This window comes from Pongo abelii, chromosome X (genome assembly GCF_028885655.2).
Source record: "Pongo abelii isolate AG06213 chromosome X, NHGRI_mPonAbe1-v2.0_pri, whole genome shotgun sequence".
In the NCBI taxonomy this organism is placed as follows: Eukaryota; Metazoa; Chordata; class Mammalia; order Primates; family Hominidae; genus Pongo; species Pongo abelii.
The window spans coordinates 48,525,755-48,543,124 of NC_072008.2; the positions used below are offsets into that span (position 1 = coordinate 48,525,755).

The 17,370-nt window shown below is 46.0% G+C and overlaps 1 protein-coding gene across 1 annotated transcript; it reads left to right on the forward strand.

The window, feature by feature from the left end:
* Positions 1-2,025: 2,025 nt before the first annotated feature.
* Positions 2,026-11,005, forward strand: LOC100462500 (putative protein SSX6). The gene is made up of 7 exons (XM_054544500.1): positions 2,026-2,094; positions 2,529-2,643; positions 3,312-3,407; positions 5,268-5,317; positions 7,292-7,427; positions 9,819-9,923; positions 10,387-11,005. The coding sequence occupies exons 1-6, from the start codon at positions 2,026-2,028 to the stop codon at positions 9,917-9,919; spliced, it is 567 nt and encodes a 188-aa protein (XP_054400475.1). The 3' UTR covers positions 9,920-9,923; positions 10,387-11,005.
* The last annotated feature ends 6,365 nt before the right edge of the window (positions 11,006-17,370 follow it).

Here is a 17,370-nt window from a genome sequence, read left to right on the forward strand (position 1 = left end):
CCATCATCCTGGGGCAGTGACATTGCAGAATATGTTCTCCTCCTCCAGCCACACTTTGTCACCAACTGCTGCCGATCTCGCCACCACTGCTTTGTTTCTGAGGTAGGTTCTCTTGAAGGGGCACCCTAGATGGGCTAATGGGGGCAGATAGAAAAGGAGGAAGCCTCTGTAGGGCCCTCAAGTGCTTGGGGTTCTGAAAATCTTGAGGACTGAAAGACAACTAATGCCTTTCAGGACGATCATCTTGGAGGATCCTCTCACCTCAGCCTCGGGTCTACAGGCCTGCGTCATCCAACCCCTGGAAATATTTTTTTTATTTTTGTATTTTAGTAGAGACCGGGGGCTCAAGCAATCCTCCCGCCTCGACCTCGGGACTAGGGGCACGCACCACCCCGCCCTCACTAATTTTTTTTATTTTTTATTTTTCTTAGTAGAGACAGTAACCGCCATGTTGACCAGGCTGGCCTCAACTGCCTGGGCTCAAGCAATGCTCCCACCTCGGCCTCAGGACTACAGGCACGCACCACCCCGACCCCACTAATATTTTTTATATTTTATTTTTTTAGTACAGACGGTTTTGCTATGTTGGCCAGGCTGGCCTCGACCACCTGGGCTTAAGCAATCCTTCCGCCTCGGCCCTGGGACTACAGAAGTGCACCAACCTGCCCACGATTTTTTTTTTTTTTTTAAATTAGAAGCCGGGTTTCACTACGTTGGCCAGGCTGGCCTCAACCTCCTGGGCTCAAGGGATCCACCCACCTTGGCCTCAGGACTACAGGTGTGTGCCATTCCATCCCTGCTAGTTTTTTGTGTTTTTTTTGTTTGTTTGTTGTTTTCATTTTTAGTAGAGACGGGGCTTTGCTATGTTGGCCGGGCTGGTCTTGACCTCCTGGACTCAAGCGATCCTCCCACCTCGGCCTGGGAACTACAGGCAGGAGCCACCTTGCCCGTGCTATTTTTTTGTTGTTATTGTTGTTAGTAGAAATGGGGTTTTGCTATGTTGGCCAGGCTGGCCTGGACCTCCTGGGCTCAGGAGATCCTCTTGCCTCGGCCTCGGGACTACAGGCGCACACCACCCTGCCCCCACGATATTTTTTATTTAATTTTTTTTTTTTTTTTAGTAGAGGGTTTCGCTAGGTTGGCTAGGCTGGTATCGACCTCGTGGGCTCAAGCGATCCGCCCCCCCTTGGCCTGCTAAAGTGCTGAGATGTTACAGGCCTTCGCCACCATCCCCAGCTAATTTTTTTTGTGGGTTTTTTTTTTTTTTTTTTTGTACAGATGGCGGTGTTGCTATGTTTCCCAGGCTGGTCTCGACCTCCTGGGCTCAAGCGATCTGCATGCCTCGGCCCCCCAAAATGCTGGGATTACAGGCATGAGCCACTATGCCTGGCCGATTGCTGCAACTTGAAATGCTCCACATTCTCTCTAAGTGATGACGGGCTCTTGTAGTCTTGGAGATTCTAGTTCTCTTCCTTCTAATAATTTACAAATAACCCAGTAATAGCCTCTAAATCCGTTCATATTGGCCGTGCTCATTTCTCATCAACAGGACAGAACCCCCCATCCCTCTGCCTGATCATATCCATCACCAGAGAGACCATGTTATCTCTGGGACTCACTTCCCTCCCTTTATTTATTGAGTGGGGGTGTCAGAACGCCCCCACTCAATAAAATTACACAGTCATGTCCCTGCCTCCCCAACAAGGGTCTGTACATCTTTCAGGGTAAGCCTAGCTCCAGGGAAACTGCTAACAACATTAGCCAACCCCCTCCCAAAGACTCAAGGCTTCTATGTCCATAGGAAACTTGTCATCCCCAATCAATACTTCTCCCAGAGGCCCCTGGCTCCCTGTTTTCATCTGACTTCTCCCCATGTCCTTACTCACGGACAGATAAGCCCCGGATGCAGAAATGCAACACCTGATTCCAGGTGACTGAGTGTGGCCGGCCTTCACAGATTTCTCCCTCCCCAGGACTGGAAAGACTCAGGCTGTTTCTCTTGCAGGTCAGACTGCTCCTGGTGCCATGAACAGAGACGACACCTTTGCAAAGAGACCCAGGGATGATGATAAAGCATCAGAGAAGAGAAGCAAGGTGAGGTGACCTGGAGGGGGCAGAGCAGTGATCCAGGGGACAGAGTAGGGTGACCAGGTTTCTAAGGAGGGGAGGACAGAGGTACTGGGGACAAGGAGCAGGGTCTCGAGGGAGATCTAGATCCTTGGGAGCCTCCCACCCTCGCTCTGTCAACACCTAGCATCCCTGGAGACAAGTCTGTGACTTTGCTCTACATTTGATAACTCTCACTCCATTCTGCAAGGTGAGAAGAGAGCCAGCCAGCATCATTGAAGCCCTACTGTGTGGCAGGGGAGAAGCTAGGGAAGGTCCCCATGTTCTGTCAGTTAGCCATGGCATCAACCAGGACGGATTATCATCCCCACTTCCCAGATCCAGCACACAGGAAGCGGCTCCAGCTGAATGGCAGACATGCCTAGCTGAGTCACTGCCAGAATTTCTTTCTTTTTTCCTAGGCCTTCGGTGATATTGCCAAATACTTCTCTAAGGAAGAGTGGGAAAAGATGAAATACTCGGAGAAAATCAGCTGTGTGCATGTGAAGAGAAAGTATGAGGCCATGACTAAACTAGGTAACAGAAAGTTCTAGGAACAGACAAGTCTGGGGACACATGAGCATCCCTTTTCCTGCCTAGGCTACTTCTTAGACTGCAGAAAGTACCCCACGTTTTCCTTTTGTGCAGGGAAAAATGGCAAGGCAGCTTCTGGGTGCTCTGCTCTTCTGTATCCTGTCAGGGCTGAGGGCAGGGACTGGCCACAGTGGAGCTCGTACCTGGATCCTGCACGTTTCTCTCCCATAGGCGTCTGCTCTGATGAGCCCAACTGTCTCTGTGGCATCGCAGCACACCTCCCACCCTCCCTTCCTCCTCTGGTCTTGTCTCTCTCTGTCTCTCTCTCTCTCTCTCTCTCTTTTGGAGTCAGAGTCTCACTCTGTCACCTAGGCTAGAGTGCAGTAGTGCAATCATAGCTCAATGCAGCCTCGAACTCCTGGGCTCAAGCAATCCTCCTGCCCAGCCTATGGAGTAGCTGAGGCTACAGGCACATGCCACCATGCCCAACTAATTTTATTTTATATTTTGTAGATATGGGGGTCTCTCTGTGTTACCCAGGCTCTTCTTGAACTCCTGGCCTCAAGCAATCCTCCCGCCTCAGCCTCCCAAAGTGCTGGTACGACAGACATGAGCCACTGTGCCAGGCCTAAGTTTGTCCCTTAAGGAATAAACATTTTGCTTCTTTCTAGGTTTCAACGTCACCCTCCCACCTTTCATGCGTAATGAACGGGCCACAGACTCTCAGAGGAATGATTCTGATAATGACCATAACCGTGGGAATGAGGGTGAGTAGACGGGAAGGGACTGGAAAAGGTCTCCTCAAGCCCAACTGCTTTTCAGCTCAGCTATGTGGAAAAGATCCTCAGGCATTTGTTCCCTCATACACATCAGGGCTGAGTGAAAAAAAAAAAAAAAAAAAAAATTGCACACAGAAAGTTAACTACAGAGGCCATTCATAAAATTTTAAAACACGCAAAACAAGAATACATATTTTTATGGATAATAAGTAAATGGTAAATGCATGAAAACATGAATGCGAATAAAAAGCCATCAAATTGAGAAGACTGGCTGTAAATGGAGAAGGAGCAGGGGCAGGGATTGGTGAGTGCTGCACAGACAGCTTCAGTCATGACTTGTTGATAGTGTGTTTTGTTTTGTTTTGTTTTTGTTTCTGTTTTGAACTGGAGATTTGCTCTTGTCGCCCAGGCTGGAGTGCGATGGCACAGTCTCAGCCCGCGTACAACCTCTGCCTCCCGGGCTCAAGCGATTCTCCTGCTTCAGCCTCCTGAGTAGATGGGATTACAGGCGCCCGCCACCATGCCCACCTAATTTTTGTATTTTTAGTGGAGACGGGGTTTCACCAGGTTGTCCAGGCTGTTCTCAAACTCCTGACCTCGGGTATTCCACCCACCTCAGCCTCCCAAAGTGCTGGGATTACAGGTGTGAGCTACTGCACCCGGCCGTTTCTAGTATTTCTAATATTCTGAATAAATAAATCAGATCTAACATAGTCGTGGGGTAATGTTGAGATGCAACTGAACTCAATATTATTCCCCATACTTTTCTGTGTGTTTGAAATATTTCTTTTTTAAAGGACATGTTGTTCTTGCTAAACACTGTTAATGAATCAAAGGACAGTTAAGAAAATGTTAAAAGTGAAAAACAAAAAGAAAATGTTAAAAGCGTAGAGCTGCCAAAAACTTCCAGAGTTTGTTTCATTAACAGCATGTAGGTATTGGATAGGTATCTCAGGAGTGAGGGTGATGAACACATTATGTAATAAAGATCGCTGTTTCTCTGTATTTTATTAAAACCAAATAGTCTTCTCATTCCCAAACAACCCCGATTCTCCGTGATGAGCTTGGAAGTGAGTTTGAAAGAGTGATGCCTCATCCAACACAAAGAGAGCTTTCCCACTTGTCAGTGAGCAGAGATAACATGGGGTGAAAAAAAGACAGGTTCTTGGGTAGAGAGCTTTGTGCAATTCAGGAATATAAAGGGGTCATATGTGTTTCCCGGCTCTTCTGCTCTGACAATACAATCATAAGACAAGGTCAGAATGTCCAAACTGTCTCCAACAGACATATTACTCCCCAACAAACAGGCCAGATTCTACAATCTCCCACAATCACTACAAGAGGTCTGAAAAGCCAGTGCTTGAGTATCTGCCAAGCTTTTGACTTTAAAGGAGTGTCTTTATACTGAAAATATTTCAGAGCCACTGGACTAAGTCATCCATGGTTCATCACACATTTAACAGCTTAATTGACATACCATAAGATTCACCCATTTGAAGTGTACAGTGATTTTTAGTTGTTGCACATCTTGAGTGGGTACAGTTCAGATTCCCAACCAATCAATTTAATTATTTGGGAAAAAGTAAAAGATACGTAATGGAATAAGATGAGACTGTGATGGGGTTTAACCCCCATTTGATAAACTATGAGATGGAAAATTCTGAATTGATGCCACAGATAAGTGAACCAACCATGAGTAAACATAATTCAGAAGCAAATCTCAAATAACTCCTCAACAATCAGTGGACTCATAACCCTCTGCTGCAGAATGCCCTGATGCTACAGAAGTCTCTCTAGGGTTTGGAAATCTTTACCAACAAAGAAAAATTCTGATGTATTCTCTTTCAGTTGAACATCCTCAGATGACTTTTGGCAGGCTCCAGAGAACCATCCCAAAGGTGAGTATCTCTCAAATCTAAAGGACCAGAGAACCTTTGTCCCTCCACGGATGTGAACACTGGTAAGAGCGGGAGAATATCAAAAATGTCCTCACTGCCTCCTTCTCCCCATGTCTATCACAACACCAGATGTAGCATCGACGGCTTGATAATACTAACAGTTGTGATCCTTAATACTTCTTTTGTTTTCATAGTGATGCCAGATACTATTTTAAGCAGTTCACATGGATTAATTAATTTAATCCATAAGAAGACCTCTATGACGTTGTTTCTGTTATTCTCTCCAAAGAATAACAAGTCACACACTTTGGTTGTCATCCGTATGAAAGCCATGTGACTTGGCGCAAATCTTCTAAGTTCTCTGAGCTCCAGATTCCTGGTCCATGAAATGGAAGCAAAGAATCATAGTTCATGTTTTAGATCATAGTTATCAGCAACATAATAATAAAATGAGGCTATCAGGGTACAGAGATGTTAAAGAATTTTCCTGAGGTGCAGTGGCAGTGGTAGTCTAATCCAGAGCTCCAAGCCATTTAAACCTCATTCACGTTTGCATTTGTTTATGAAGTTCAGATGTTGCTCACTAGGGCTTCACCCCACAGGGCCTCCTGGTGCTTCCGTTGAGACACCCACTCTCACAACAGGAAGGACCAGCTGGCCTCTGCTCTGTTACCGGGGCCACTCACATGGCTTAGGGATCGCTTTGATTGTTGGCCCCTCCCTACTGTGAGCTCCTTGAGGGCCTTGTCTGGACCTGGGGCATCTGGGAAGCCCCAGTCCCAGCCCAGGGGATCTCTCGGAGGCCCCTGAATGAGTGATCCCACAAGTGCAGATTCAACTCTGGTTTAGAGGGTAAAGGGATCTGGGAGCTGGGTTGCCAGTGTGGAGACCAAATTCAAAGCAAGATCCAGAAAGGTATTAATTGTTATTATTATTACATTTAAACAGTGTTTACAAGCTCAGAGAGGAATTTCCCTTAGCCTATTTTACATGTGTTGTTCACTATTTCATAAGTGAGGAAGCTGAGTAAAATGTACCTTAAGGGCCGGGCGCGGTGGCTCACGACTGTAATCCCAGCACTTTGGGAGGCCGAGGTGGGCAGATCACGAGGTCAAGAGATCGAGACCATCCTGGCCAACATGGTGAAACCTCGTCTCTACTAAAAATACAAAACTTAGCGGGGCGTGGTAGTGCCTGCCTGTAGTCCCAGCTACTCGGGAGGCTGAGGCAGGGGAATCGCTTGAACCGGGAAGGGGGAGATTGCAGTGAGCAGAGATCGCACCACTGCACTCTAGCCTGGCGACAGAGCGAGACTCCGTCTCAAAACAAAACAAAACGAAAAATGATAGCTTAAGATTGTTGGTCAGTGACACATCCCAATGCAACCAGAATTGTTATGGATACCACCTCACTGAATTCCACATTCAATGTTGGTGCCTCGGTAGGGTGGTATGCCATATCTGGTACTGCTTTCTTTGATGTCTAGATTAATTTCAGCAAACCATTTCTTTCCCTCTCCCTTCCCTGTATTCATCTCCCCACACCATCTTTCCCAGCAGTGTTTTGTCCCCTCTCTATGTCTTTACATTTACTCTCTCAGCAGCTGTCTACAAGCTTATATTGGGATCCCTTGTATTTTATAGAAGCTTTTCCTTTTGTAGACCTTGTGAATTCTTAGAATGCTAGTCTCCAAAACTTCTGTATACCATACTCTCAATTACATGGAGATTTCTGCTGTTTGCACGAATGTTAAAAGAGTGTGAAGATAAGCATTCTAGCCCTGGAAACCCCATTCATTTAGGCCATTCCTTTCGCTTCTAACCTCCCAGGTTTCTCCTAATTTAGGCAAGTGTAACTCTCCCAGCGTTGTTGAGAACATTGATTAAGGTAATGCATGTGAAGACGCTTTGTAAGCTCTAAAGCACTATAGAAATGTCACCGATACTGTTTATCTGTGACCTTCATATTATAAAGATCATGCCCGAGAAGCCAGCAGAGGAAGGAAATGATTCGAAGGGAGTGCCAGAAGCATCTGGCTCACAGAACGATGGGAAACAGCTGTGCCCCCCGGGAAAAGCAAGTAGCTCTGAGAAGATTCACGAGAGATCTGGTAAGAGGAAACGATTTGGGAACAACCCCTCTGGCTTCCCTGGCTATGTTCAGGTGTGTGGACTGGGTGTGTGGCATGGATCCCAGACAAGCCTGGGTCCAGGCTGGGCTGAGGAGCTCGCCCAGCTCCAGATGAGATGTCAGACATGACTTCCAGAGACACAGACTGGAGTCGTCATCCATATTAAAAAACCATGTGACTTGGGGCAAGTCTTCCAAAGTTTCTCAGCTCCAGATTCCCAGTCCATAAGATGGAAATAAAGAATCATAGTTCATAGATTGTTTGGAGGCATTAAATTTAGTCTGGAAAGGCTGATGACATGAACGGTGTTCAGGCGATTCTATCTGTGATAACCTGGGATCATATCTTACTCAGCTCAATGCCTGATACCCAGTACAGGTGTACTTCAGAGATATTGCAGGTTCGGTTCCACACCACTGCAATAAAGTGAGTCACACACATTGTTTTTTGTTTGTTTTGCAGTGCATAAAAACATTATGTTTACACTACAGTGTAGTCTACTAAGTGTGCAATAGCGTTATGTCTAAAAAGTACCTACCTTAATTTTAAAATAATTCATTTTAAAAAAATGCTAACGATCTTCTGAGCCTTCAGTGAGTCACGCTCTTTTTACTGGTGGAGGGTCTTGCCTCGGTGTTGATGGCTGCTGGCAGATCAAGGTGGTGGTTGCTGAAGGGTGGAGTGGCTGTGGCAGTTTCTTAAAAGAACACAACAGTGAAATTTGCCACATCGATTAGCTCTCCCTTTCATGAAAGATTTCTCTGTAGTATGTGATGCTATTGGATAGCATTTTACCCACAGTAGAACTTCTTTCAAAGTTGGAGTCAATCCTCTCTAGCTATGAAAGTTTTAGTTGGCATCTGCTTCCAATAGAAGGCTATTTAATCTGTACTGAAAATCTGTTGTATAGTGGAGCCACCTTCATCAGTGATCTTAGCTAGATCTTCTGGATAACTTGCTGCAGCTTCTCCATCAGGGTTTGCTGCTACACCTTGCACTTTTATGTTATGGAGACAGCTTCTTTCCTTAAACCTCACAAACCAACCTCTGCTAGTTTCACACGTTTCCTCTGCAGCTTCTTCACCTCTCTCGGCTTTCATGGACTGGAAGAGAGTTTGGGTCTTGCTCTGAATTAGACTTTGGCTTAAGGGAATGTTGTGGCTGGTTTCATGTTCTATCCTGATCACTCCAACTTTTTCATTTCAGCAGTAAGGCAGTTTTGCTTTCTTATTCTTGCGTTCACTGGAGTATTAGTATTATTATTTTCTTCAAGAACTTTTCCTTTGCGGTATATACTATTATTTCCTTCAAGAACTTTTCCTTTGCATTCACAGCTTGGCTGTTTGGTGCAAGAGGCCTAGCTTTCAGCCTGTCTTGGCTTTCAGCAGGCCTTCCTCACTAAGCTTAGCCATTTCTAGCTTCTGATTTAAAGTGAGAGACATGCGCCTCTTCCTTTCATTTGAACACTTAGTGGCCATTGTAGGGTTGTTCATTGTTCTAATTTCAGTATTGCTGTGTCTCAGGAAATAGGGAGGCCCAAGAAAAGGAAGAGAGGCAGGGAAGACCTCATCGGTGGAGCAGTCAGAACACACACAACATTGATCGATCACGTTCATCATCTTCTGTGGGCGCAGTTCTTAGTACCCCCAAAACATTTACACAGAACAGGGTGACTATAGTCAATAATAACTTAATCATACATTTAAAAATAACTAAAAGAGTGTAATTGGATTGTTTGTAACACAAGGATAAATGTTTGAGGGGATGGATACCCTATTTTCCATGATGTGATTATTACGCATTTGCATGCCTGTATCAAAACATCTCACGTACCCCATAAGTATATACACCTACTGTGTACCCACAAAATGAAGAACAGAAATTATTTTAAAATATTAAAAAACAACAAAAACAATTGCAATAATAACATCAAAGCTCACTGATCACAAATCACCATAACAGATATAATAATAATGGAAAAGTGTAAAATTGGTGAGAATTTCTAAAAAAAAAAAAGCAGTATCTGCGAAGCACCATGAAAATGAGGTGCAATAAAACGAGGTATGCCTGTGTGCCCTTAACAAATACTTGCAGAATGAAAGGAGGTATGGGTGAATGTTTCCGTAAGTGAAGATGTTGGGAATCTAAACCTCACAACGGAAGGAGCCAGAAGTTAAACTTTAATTGGCATTTGGCCTGTATTGGTGTGGGTCTAAGGTCTCAGCCTCTCTAAGCCAGAGAAGGGGAAAACTGGATAAAGAAGGCCCATGGGCACTTGCGAGGGGGGAGGCATCTCCTGCTTTTGAGAAAACAGAGCCTAACACTCTCCAACCTACCCAACCCTCATCTGCCAACTCTTCCCCATCATAGGACCCAAAAGGGGGAAACATGCCTGGACCCACAGACTGCGTGAGAGAAAGCAGCTGGTGATTTATGAAGAGATCAGCGACCCTGAGGAAGATGACGAGTAACTCCGTAAGTGAACCTTCGGCTCACCCCCCACATCCCTGCAGATGTGCTATTCTGTTATGGTACCAGTATCCCATCTTGTCAATTGTTCCCCCAATCATTCCCTTCTCATAATTTTCTAGGGTACAGCATTGAGGCTGAATGATGAGATTTCCCATGCTCTTTCTACTCCCTGCCCTGTATATCCAGGGATCCTCCCTACCCCGGATGCTGTGCGTTCCCAAACCCCAGGTCAGCCCTGATATGCCGGCCACACCTTCCTCTAGCCTAGGAATGGATAAACCAGGTGAGGAAGTCACTGTGGCATGAGCAGATGGTTCACTTCAAGGAACCGTGGAAGGCGTGTGCAGGTCCTGAGATAGGGCAGAATCAGAGTGTGCAGGGTCTGCAGGTCAGGAGGAGTTGAGATTGAGTTATTGGGCAGTGGGAACTCACTGCCACTTGCTTTCCTTCTCTCTTCTTGCCTCAGCTTCGGGGATATGACACATGCCCATGATGAGAAGCAGAACGTGGTGACCTTTCACGAACATGGGCAGGGCTGCGGACCCCTCGTCATCAGGTGTATAGCAAGTGAAAGCAAGTGTTCACAACAGTGAAAAGTTGAGCGTCATTTTTCTTAGTGTGCCAAGAGTTCGGTGTTAGCGTTTCCGTTGTATTTTCTTACACTGTGTCATTCTGTTAGATATTATCCTTTTCATTGATGAGCAAGACATACTTAACGCATATTTCGGTTTGTGTATCCATGCATCTACTTAAAAAACAAGTATAGTCAGGTATTCTCTGCATAGAACAGCACTACCCTCCTGTCTCCCCAGATGTGACGACTGAGGGCAGTTCTGAGTGTTTAATATCAGATTTTTTCCTCTCCATTTACACACCACACATGCGTGCGTGCACACACACACACACACACACACACACACACACACTCACACCAAGTACCACTATAAGCATCTCCCATCTGCTTTTCCCCATTGCCATGCGTCCTGGTCAAGCCCCCGCCACTCCGTTTCCTGTTCAGCATGTACTCCTCTCATCCGATTCCCCTGTATCGGTTACTGACATTTAATAAACCTTTGCAAACATTCCCCAGTTGTTTGCTCCTCTCATTATTGTGCACACAGCTCTGTGCACGTGTGTGAATGTTTCTTTAGGAAAGATTCTTAGAAGTGGAATTGCTGTGTCAAAGGAGTCATTTATTCAACAAAACCCTAATGAGTGCGTCCTCGTGCTGAGCGCTGTTCTAGGTGCTGGAGAGACATCAGGGAACAAGGCAGACAGATGTTCCTGACCACCGTTCTAGAGGAGGATGTTTCCAGTTGTTGGGTTTGTTTGTTTGTTTGTTTCTTCTAGAGATGGGGGTCTTGCTCTGTCCAGGCTGGAGTGCAGTGGCATGATCATAGCTCAATGCAGCCTTGAACTCCTGGGCTCAAGCGATCCTCCCACCTTGGCCTCCTAAAGTGTTGTGATTACAGGCGTGAGCCACCACACCTGGCCTCCAGTTTTTATTTTGATAGAGACTATATACTTCAGTCCTGGAGCAGGATTCTGCAGCAGGTGGTTGGGCATCTTGGCCTTTGCTCTCTGAACGATTTTCGTGTTCTAGGGCTGGGAGGTCCATTTGGGAGTATGTGGGAGGAGACACAGATGAAATCGCCATCTGGGGAACATGGAGGAATGAGGAAGATGCGTGCGCTGTAGACCCTGTGATGGACAGGGAATACAAGAGTCCACTTAGTCTCCATGCAGGGGATCAGCGGTGGGAAAGTCCCCTGGACAGAAGCATGAGACTGCCCATCAAGGGTCTCACCAACCAAGGGCCTGGGGGCTGGGGTGGGGACGATGATTTGGGAATGGGACAGTTCTTTCTCACAGGTACCACTGCCCGGTGCAGAGGGGAAAGAGTTGTGGGGAAGGGAAGAGCAGAGGGGAGTCTATTTTAGAATAAAACATTTGTGTGTGAATGGAGACATTAAAGCTCCATTCACAAGCAACGGACTTGAAACACCAGCCCCAGGTGGAGGCAGGATGGGAGCTGTTTTGACTGTCCATAGCCCATCACCTTGGCCTCTTGCTTCTCCCCAGCCTTGGAAGGAGGAAACTACCATCGTTATGCCTATATGATAGATAAGAGAAGGAGTCCCAGGCAGATGGTAGGCATCTTGTCACAGGTCCTACAGCTGGCAGGTGCAGGAGGGGCTGAGTTTGGAGCTCACTGACTTCAGAAACATTAAGGAGGAAATGTGTGTGTGGTGGAGGGAGGGAGGGAGAATTGAACAAGCTCCGGGTTCTGTCCCCAGTCGCAAGGTAGAGGCTGTGGGTTCATTTTCCAAGACAAGGAGCCCTTAGAGATGGAGAGTGCCGGGAGGGAGAGGCAATCGTGGACGTAGTGGGGACAGTGGGAGACAGAGATGTGCAGCGTGGGGAGAAGAGGGGCAAGCAAAGAAGCAGGGGATACCCAAGACCAAGTGTGGGCTGTCACAGCCACCAGAGGGAGAGGGTGCTAGTAAGGAGGTTGTGGGGCTCCAGGAGCAACAGAGGTTCCCCAGATCTGTGAGCATGCCCTGCCTGGCACTGCAGGAAGAGGTGGCTGCCACCCAGGTCAGTGTGGACGTACCTCTACCTGTGTCTCAGAGGAAACAAATTCTATTTTATCCCAACATAGCTCCGTATTACACAAATGTAACATTCGGCTACTAGATATCGAGTGCCTTATCCTCCATGTAAATACAGCAGAGGATACCCTAAAAGAGATACTGAAGGATTTGATTTTTCTTTCTCCCTGGGAAGATGGAATCCGTAAGTTGGGTCCCCCAGCCCACAAGACAGGTGCAAGAAAGGGTGGCTGGAAGATTGTGGAATACAGGCACGTGCCACCATGCCCAGCTAATTTTTGTATTTTTAGTAGATACGGGGTTTCACTATGTTAGCCAGGATGGTCACCATCTCCTGACCTCGTGATCCACTGGCCTCAGTCTCCCAAAGTGCTGGGATTACAGGCGTGACCCACCCTGCCCAATGATGCATTACTCTTTTGTGTTTTTTCGAGAGAGGATCTCACTCTGTCGCCCCGGTTGGAGTGCATTGCTGCAATTACAGCTCACTGCAGCCTCGATCTCCCAGGCTCAAGGGATTCTCCCACTTCAGCTTCCGAACTAGCTGTAGCTACAGGCACACGCCACCACACCTAGCTAGTTTTTGTATTTTCTGTAGACACAGGATCCCACTATGTTGCCCAGGCTGGTCTCTGTCTACTGGGTTCAGGCAATTCTCCTGCCTCAGCCTCCCAAAGTGCTGGGATGACAAGTGTGAGCCACCTAACCAGGCCTTCCCTTTTTTTAATGAACAATGATCAGAGTTTCATCTTAGAGGCAAAAGTGGCTACTGCCAGCCAATGTGAGTGTGCTGTTGTAGGGGAATCTGACTGATTCAGACGTTTCCTGCTGTGTGTGTGTGTGTGTTTTTTTTTTTTTTTTTTTTTTTTATTCTGGGTTTGGAGTTTTTCAGAGGTTTTGTTACAAAGATCATCTCCTGGCCAGGCGCAGTGACTCACGCTGTAATCCGAGCAGTTTTGGAGTCTGAGGCAGGCAGATCACTTGAGGTCAGGAGTTCGAGACCAGCCTGGCCAACATGGCGAAACCCCTGTCTCTACTAAAAATATAAAAATTAGCTGGCCTTGATGGCAGGCACCTGTCAGTCCCAGTTACTGCGGGGAGTGAGGCAAGAGAATCACTTGAACCCGAGAGACAGAGCTTGCAGTGAGCTGAGATCAGGCCACTGCACTCCAGCCTGGGCGACAGTATAAGTCTCCGTCTCAAAAAGCAAACAGCATCTCTCACCTACAGTGATTTGAGCTGTGGTCTTGTCTCCTCGGGTTTCTCTGTCAGTCTGATCTCATCTACTCGATCTCCCAGGAATGCCTCAATATTTCTGGTGGACCACTGACACATTTTCCTATTTTTCTCTACTGTTAAGAATTGATCCTTGAAAACATTTTCTTCCCAGTTCAATGGAATGTTGAGTGGGGCAGGGGATCTATCTGCCATCTTGCTCCAATCATCTGTTACTAGATATTTATGTACTTTTGTCACTATTATACATGTAATTTTTCTCAATTTGGTTTTCTAAATGTTTATTATTAGCATGTAGAAACCGCGTCTATTATTGTATGTATATAATATTTTGTTACCTGTCTGGGTGCAGCTTCCTCTGCATTTTGGCACAAGACTCAATCTGTTTTATTCTTCAAAAGAAAACTGACAGGCTGTGTGTGGTGGCTCACACCTGTAATCCCAGCACTTTGGGAGGCCGAGGTGTGTGGATCACCTGAGGTCAGGAGTTAGAGACCAGCCTGGCCAAGATGGTGAAACCCCATCTCTACTAATAATACAAAAAAAAAAAAAAATTAGCCGGGCATTGGTGGTGTGCACCTGTAGTCCCAGCTACCAGGGCAGCTGAGGCGGGAGGATCATTTGAACTCGGGAGGCGGAGATTGCAGTGAGCCAAGGTGGCACCACTGCATTCCAGCCTGGTGGACAGAAACTCTATCTCTAAAGAAAAAGAAAAAGAAAAAAAGAAAATTCACTTCACAAGCAATAGATAGTCATAAAAGGATAATTTATGGACGATTTCATAGGGGAGACTGATGGAAAGAAAGGAAGTATACATTCTACAGAGCTGAGCAGTTCACTGCAAAAATCACCAGAATTGACATTTTCTCCAAAAATATTACCCATAAGCTATTCTACTACTGGTTCTTCTAGTTCTTCCCTCTATTCCAAATCCTCAAAATTGTCCTTTTCCTTATTGGATAATTTTCCTCTGCCCAGATCTGGGTCCCCCACAACACTTAACACTGTCTGCGAGTGTGTGAATTCACATTGGCTTTGGACCATACGGGACACCTCTAGACAGACTATACTGAGAAGCCATGCTTGGAACGGTGCATGGGGAGAGGACAGGAGAGAGAATTTATGTACCTGGCTCTCACTCCTCGTTCTTTTTCTTATTGGTCAAAATTTACCCCACAGGCACGAACTCCCCCACACTTCTAGATTGCATCATCTGCCCCTTTGGCAGCTGTCTGGGAAGCCAGAACCCACACTTTGAAGTGCAGTGTTTCATACAATCCAAAAGTGGTAGCAGAGGCCAGCCGTGGTGTCTCATGCCTGTAACCCCAGCACTTTGGGAGGCCAAGGCGGATGGATCATGAGGTCAGAAGTTCGAGACTAGCCTGGCGAACATGGTGAAACCCCGTCTCCACTAAAAATACAAAAATCAGCCGGGCATGGTCGCACGCGCCTGTAATCTCAGCTACTCGGGAGGCTGAGGCAGGAGAATCACTTGACCCTGGGAGGCAGAGCTTGCAGCGAGCTGAGATCGCACCACGGCACTTCAGCCTGGGTGACAGAGCAAGACTCCATCTCAAAACCAAAATAAAGCAAAACAAACAAACAATCAAAAAGGTGGTAGCAGAAACCAGAAAGTCCAGGTATGTAGCTAATTGGCCTAGTTGTACAGCAACAGCCAAGAGTGAACACTAAATACTCCCACGCAAGTCCTAAGTTCACCAAGTAATTGGAATACCCATCTGTGTTAGTTAATTGTGTTTATCTGAAGGAAAAATAAAACTCATATTTCTATGACAAGCAGGTGCTTACAGCTTGGAGCAAGGCACCTAGGCTAAACTCCCCTAGTGACAGGGAGACAGCGACATCGTCTTCCTCGATGTTCACATTTCAAGAAGACGGCCCCAGGGCCTAAAGAAAGACATTTATAGGGACGGGCATGGTGGCTCACGCTTGTAATCCCAACACTTTGGGAGGCTGAGGCTGGAGGATCACTTGAGGCCTGGAGTTCAAGTTCAAGACATTCCTGGGTTATAGGGTGGCCAGAGGCTTACATAGCAAAGGAGAAATTTACAAGTACAAATTTTTTCGAGCAAATGCTCTAAGGAAAGTGAAATGGGGAAAGGTCTTTTCTTGCCCTTTTGGCAACAGGAAAATCTCAATTTTATGTTTAGTTACCCTTACAATTTCCCCCTTTTGTTATTCTTTTATAGTAACACTGCAATATTCTAATTATCTCCACTGCTGTTTCTACATTTCTCTGCGTAGTTTACAGCCACCTAGGTATCCAACAAGTCCATAGTAAGATGCAAAGCTAAGCAATTATCAGGATTATAATAGAATGATTTTTTTTTTCGTGACGGAGTTTTCCTCTCGTTACCCAGGCTGGAGTGCAGTGGCATGATGTCAGCTCACTGCAACCTCTGTCTCCTGAATTCAAGTGATTCTCCTGCCTCAGCCTCCCAAGTAGCTGGGATTACAGGCATGTGCCACCAGGCCCAGCTAATTTTGTATTTTTTTGTAGAGATGGAGTTTCACCATGTTAGCCAGGCTGGACTTCAACTCCTCACCCCAGGTGATCTGCCCACCTCGGCTTCCCAAAGTGTGAGGATCACAGACATGAGCCACCATGCCCGGTCTAGAATGAATTTTTAAATTCAGTATAATACTCACCTTGTCAGGGGGTGGGGCGATCTTTAAACACATCACAGTGGTTAATTGTGTCAAAGTCAAAATAAATTATAGAGACAAATCCCTAAATCAAATGCTCTATTTGGGAATCACAAAATTACAATTCAGGGCGTACACACAGACTAGGGTGGTCTTCAGTATGTGCAATGAACAAACAGAAGTTGGAAGTTTTATTAGAAAGAAAAACGTTACATATTGTTTAGAAATGAGGCTCATTGGTACTGGAGAAGCTGGTTCATTTGCACAATCAGCTTTCACATTCCCTCTTTTGATGAAGATCTTTCTTTGAAAACCTCACTGATCAGCCATCTTAAAGTGAGGCTTCATTGTCACTCCATACCAGGATGGACCTGTGCCGGTCCATGTCAAGAGAAAGGTAAGAGATATGTATCAGGGACATGGGCCACATTTGAGCCACAAAGAGCCAGAAGGAAAAAAAAAATTAGGCAGGTTTGTCTGGAGTTCAGTAGCAAGTTTCATCGTGTTAGTCCCATCTGTATTAGCGATCATCTTGAAGCACTAGGCCAAAACTATCCTGTTGGGAGAACTGGCTTAAAAAATATTAGACAACAAGAACGGAGCTCAAAGATCATAATACAAAAATAACTAGCAATTGTTTTGTTTTATTCTATTTTATTTTATTGTTATGATTTTATTGCGATGGATTCTTGATCTGTTGCCCAGGATGAAGTGCAGTAGCGTGATCCCAGCTCACTGCAACCTACATCTCCCAGAATCAAGTGATTCTCCTGCCTCAGCCTCCTGACTAACTGGGATTACAGATACTCACCACCGCACCAAGCTATTTTTGTATTTTCAGTAGAGACAGGGGTTTCACCATGTTGGCCAGGCTGGTCTCGAACTCCTGACCTCAAGTGATCTGCCTGCCTCAGACTCCAAAACTGCTCGGATTA

What these genes read in the sequence shown, in the direction of transcription:
- LOC100462500 (XM_054544500.1), top strand. Translation starts at nt 2,026, where the DNA reads ATGAACAGAGACGACACCTTTGCAAAGAGACCCAGGGATGATGATAAA. An exon ending in CATCAGAGAAGAGAAGCAAG is followed by an intron (nt 2,095 to 2,528) that starts GTGAGGTGACCT and finishes CTTTTTTCCTAG; the next exon opens with GCCTTCGGTGATATTGCCAA. An exon ending in CCATAACCGTGGGAATGAGG is followed by an intron (nt 3,408 to 5,267) that starts GTGAGTAGACGG and finishes ATTCTCTTTCAG; the next exon opens with TTGAACATCCTCAGATGACT.